Genomic DNA, 3,556 nt, shown 5'->3' on the forward strand with positions numbered 1-3,556 from the left:
CCCCCCCCCCTCTGTCCATCTTCAGCTCCACTACCACGGAGCTAAGAAGCAGGGGTCCGCCATCTTCCAGACATGCGCAGTGAAAGCATTTGTACTTACTCATCTCAATTTTAGAACATGTCATAATACTCATTAAGGCATGATTACTGTGGCTACATATCCAGAAAGGGCATGCTTATCAAATGTGGCCAAAATTGCTCTTGGTTACTATTTGTAATTTCTATACATGGATATACTGCTCAAATAAAATGAAAAGACATCATTACCCTTATTACAAAAGTCTGCATACTCTTCTAGTTCATAGCCACTTTCAGGGCTAGAGAAGCCTTCACTTTCATCATCAAACAGCTTGCTGTCACAATCAGGATCCAAGAAGCTTAGGTTTGTATAGAATGAAGTGGTCAGAAAGTCCGAAAGTTTGCCCAACTTTACTCTGGAAAAGAACAGATTGAAGAGGAAGAATACATATTTGTTACACACATACACACACACACATCTGTGCACACATACAAGCACACAGACACATGCAGGCACACAGATATATACATATATGCATCCTGTTGAAAAGAGATTCCTAAGTACCACACTGTTCAACAATTGATAAATAAATGTTTTTTTCATAAGTACTTGAATCATGATAGATAAACAACCATATTAAGATATATTGTTCCATAGCCAGGTGCTCAGGAAATAAAGATGCCCATTATCATCGCATCTTCTTTTTACACTTTGCAGAGTCATCTAATTTGTCTCCTTGCATTACTTTATACCTCCAAACGTTGTATAAACCTGCAGCCTAATTTATTCATTAACCCCTTTTATACTGAATTTCTGGAAGTTAAAAATATTTTAAAATATACTGAATACTAAAGTAGCAAATGTAAATACAAACAATCCAGCATTTATACAGATTGTATAGTAACATCCAATCAGAAAAAAACATTAGGCAGAAAAGTTTTACCCAATAATCAAAAATAGGAAAAAGGAACTGTCTCGGCTATTTGTAATGCACATCAGTGCTCACCTTGCTCCTCCAAAATATCCATCTCCAAGCTTTCTTATGGTGGCAAGAATTGCAGGATCAATATCAGTCCCATCATCCACTAAAATAAATAAACAAACCAACAAACACATACTTATACATATTTTGGAGAAATATTTTTAATGATTCACTTAAAAAAAAATCCAGTATGAAAAGTTTTGGCTTAAGCAATATCTAACCTAGATTCTCTATCATTTTGAGTCTTCACAGATGAAGAAAAGCAGCAACACAGCATGTGTAGGCAATTTTATTCACCATACAGAGACATATTACATAGATGTTAAGCATCAGGGCTGAAATCTTGAATTCAATTGGACTATGGGTTTTCCCAAGAGTGAGAGGATGGACTGTCATGTATTTCATAACTCACTGCAAAAATTATTCAAATCCTATACTGCATATCCAACCAAGAAACGAGTCTTGGGTTCACCACAGATAGTTTGATAAAATCATTTACACAGTGTGCTTTAAAGAAGACAAAAACCATGCTGGTGTCATTCAAAAATCAACTGATAATACAATGATCATATACAAATTGGAAATGGTGCCACCAGACATTTGATAATATGTTTCTGGTTATCAAAAGGAATATTGTTGAAATGGAGAAGGTGCAGAAGGCAATCAAGATAATCAGGGAGCGGGACTTCCGGTTTGAGTTCCTGTGCCGATGGCTTTTTCTTTTGCCGCCTGCCCCGAGGACGCGTAAAAGCCGCAGGAGCAGCGTCAAACAGCTGCTCCGCGGCTTGGAATCCCCTTCCCCGGGCAAAGGGGAGGGGGGAGAGCCTCCCTGATAGGGGTAGAGCTCCCTAGCTCCCACAGTTTTATAGCTGTGGGGGTGGAGGTGAGTTCCCCCGGAGTCAGGGACTTTTCTCCGCGCTTTGGGCTGCCTCCGTTCTATGAACGAAGCCAGACACGGACTCAACCTCTGCTTATGGGAGATCGTGAGTAAATTTTGGGAGCAGACAGAGTGATCCAGGTGCTTGGGAGTGGCATGGATAAGAGCCTTCAGCTCTGATTTTAATAACTTCTCCATCAAGATTTAAAGTTTAAGAAGGAGAAAAAAAAAGAGAAAAAAATGGCCGCGGAAGGGCGTTTTGCTCTTTAATAGAGACTTTCACTTATTGAGGACTTTTACTTTGGCTTTCACTTTCTGCTGGATTATTATTGCTTCAGAGTTACTGGTACTGTAGGTGAACAAAATATCTGTTTTTGCTTTTTTGTGGCAGTTTTGTGGCAGCTTCAAGAAAATTTTAATGGACATTGTATTATACAAATTAAACTTGAGAAGAAGGGAAGAGAAAGTAAAATGGCTTCAAAGCGTGGGGGAACTTTTCCTCCTCCTTAGAAAGGCTTGAGCTCTTCTTCTCCAGCTGTACAGATATCACAGCAAACAAAACCTACTCCTCCACCCTCTCCTCCACTGCCAGCTTTAACACTGAAAGATTTACAAGATGCTTTAAAAGACACTGTCAAACAGTTTGAAAAGAAACTTGAGGAGAAACTTGAGGAAAAACTTGAAGAAAAAAATGCTGAGATGAGAGATGATATAGTGTTTGCATTGCAAGCCTTGGCTGATAATGTAGATCGTGTTGCAGTGCGGGTGGAAGATGTGGAGGAACATATTGAAGTTTTGGAAATTAGAATGGGTAAAGTGGAAGAGAGCACTGATATAAATCAGAATGAGATTCTTATGTCTCAATTTAGAGAAATGGAACATGCGTTGAGAATAAGAGGGTTGCCTGAAAATGCTCAAGAAAAACTGGAGGAGGAAGTTATAACAGAATTAGCTCTGGTTTTGTCCTGCCAACCTGAAGACTTAAAGAGAGAAGTGGAAAAATTGTTCAGAGTTAATTCATGGGTGGCGAGACAGAAAAATCTTCCAAGAGATGTGGTGATTTATTTTTCAAAGAAGTCAATTCGTAATGAAATTATTCAGGCTTTTTATAAACAAAGATTTCAAATCTTAGGTCAAGATGTGATAATTTTAAAAGAAATACTACCCAAGATACTCAGAAGAAGAAAAGACTTTGCTTTTTTTGGCTGAAGAATTGAAAGTGAGACAAATACAATTCAGATGGGAGATACCAGCTGGCATAATGGTCAATTACATGGGAGTGCGTTATTGTCTTATTACAGTGGCTAAAGCAAAGGATTTTTATAGCTCAATTCTGAAAGCAGGCCATTCAACATCTCCAAAGGAAAGAACTCAAGAAGATAAAGTACAAGTTACCTCATCACCAAAAGTCATTAAATCACAAGATCAAATTCAAGCGGAGTCACAACTTTTGGAATTTACAGATGACCCAAAATCTCAAAGATTGACTCGTGCAGCTCACAGACGTAAAGAAAGAGAGCAACGAAGATTGGACGAGGTACCTATAGACCAGCAGGTAACTTCAGAGCCAGTGGGAGGAGCGAGACCAAAGAAATCAGTGTCGGCTGATATGCAAGGGGCGCTCCTGAGGCTCTCTGCCACCAAAGATGGCAAGGTTCCTGACATGGAATGTTAATGGA

At 39.0% G+C, this 3,556-nt stretch overlaps 1 protein-coding gene across 1 annotated transcript in view; it reads right to left on the reverse strand.

Moving 5' to 3' along the window:
• The window catches only part of PHKA2 (phosphorylase kinase regulatory subunit alpha 2), a 109,190-nt gene that overhangs the window by 36,467 nt on the left and 69,167 nt on the right, over positions 1–3,556 (reverse strand). Inside the window, exons 18-19 of the mRNA XM_015825295.1 lie at positions 1,025–1,103; positions 267–433 (exon numbers count right to left, since the gene is read on the reverse strand). Coding sequence (XP_015680781.1) covers positions 267–433; positions 1,025–1,103 — 246 coding nt within the window. The remainder of the gene's footprint in view (positions 1–266; positions 434–1,024; positions 1,104–3,556) is intronic.

Source organism: Protobothrops mucrosquamatus, unplaced genomic scaffold (genome assembly GCF_001527695.2).
Source record: "Protobothrops mucrosquamatus isolate PMUCROS unplaced genomic scaffold, P.Mucros_1.0 scaffold_198, whole genome shotgun sequence".
Classification (NCBI taxonomy): Eukaryota; Metazoa; Chordata; class Lepidosauria; order Squamata; family Viperidae; genus Protobothrops; species Protobothrops mucrosquamatus.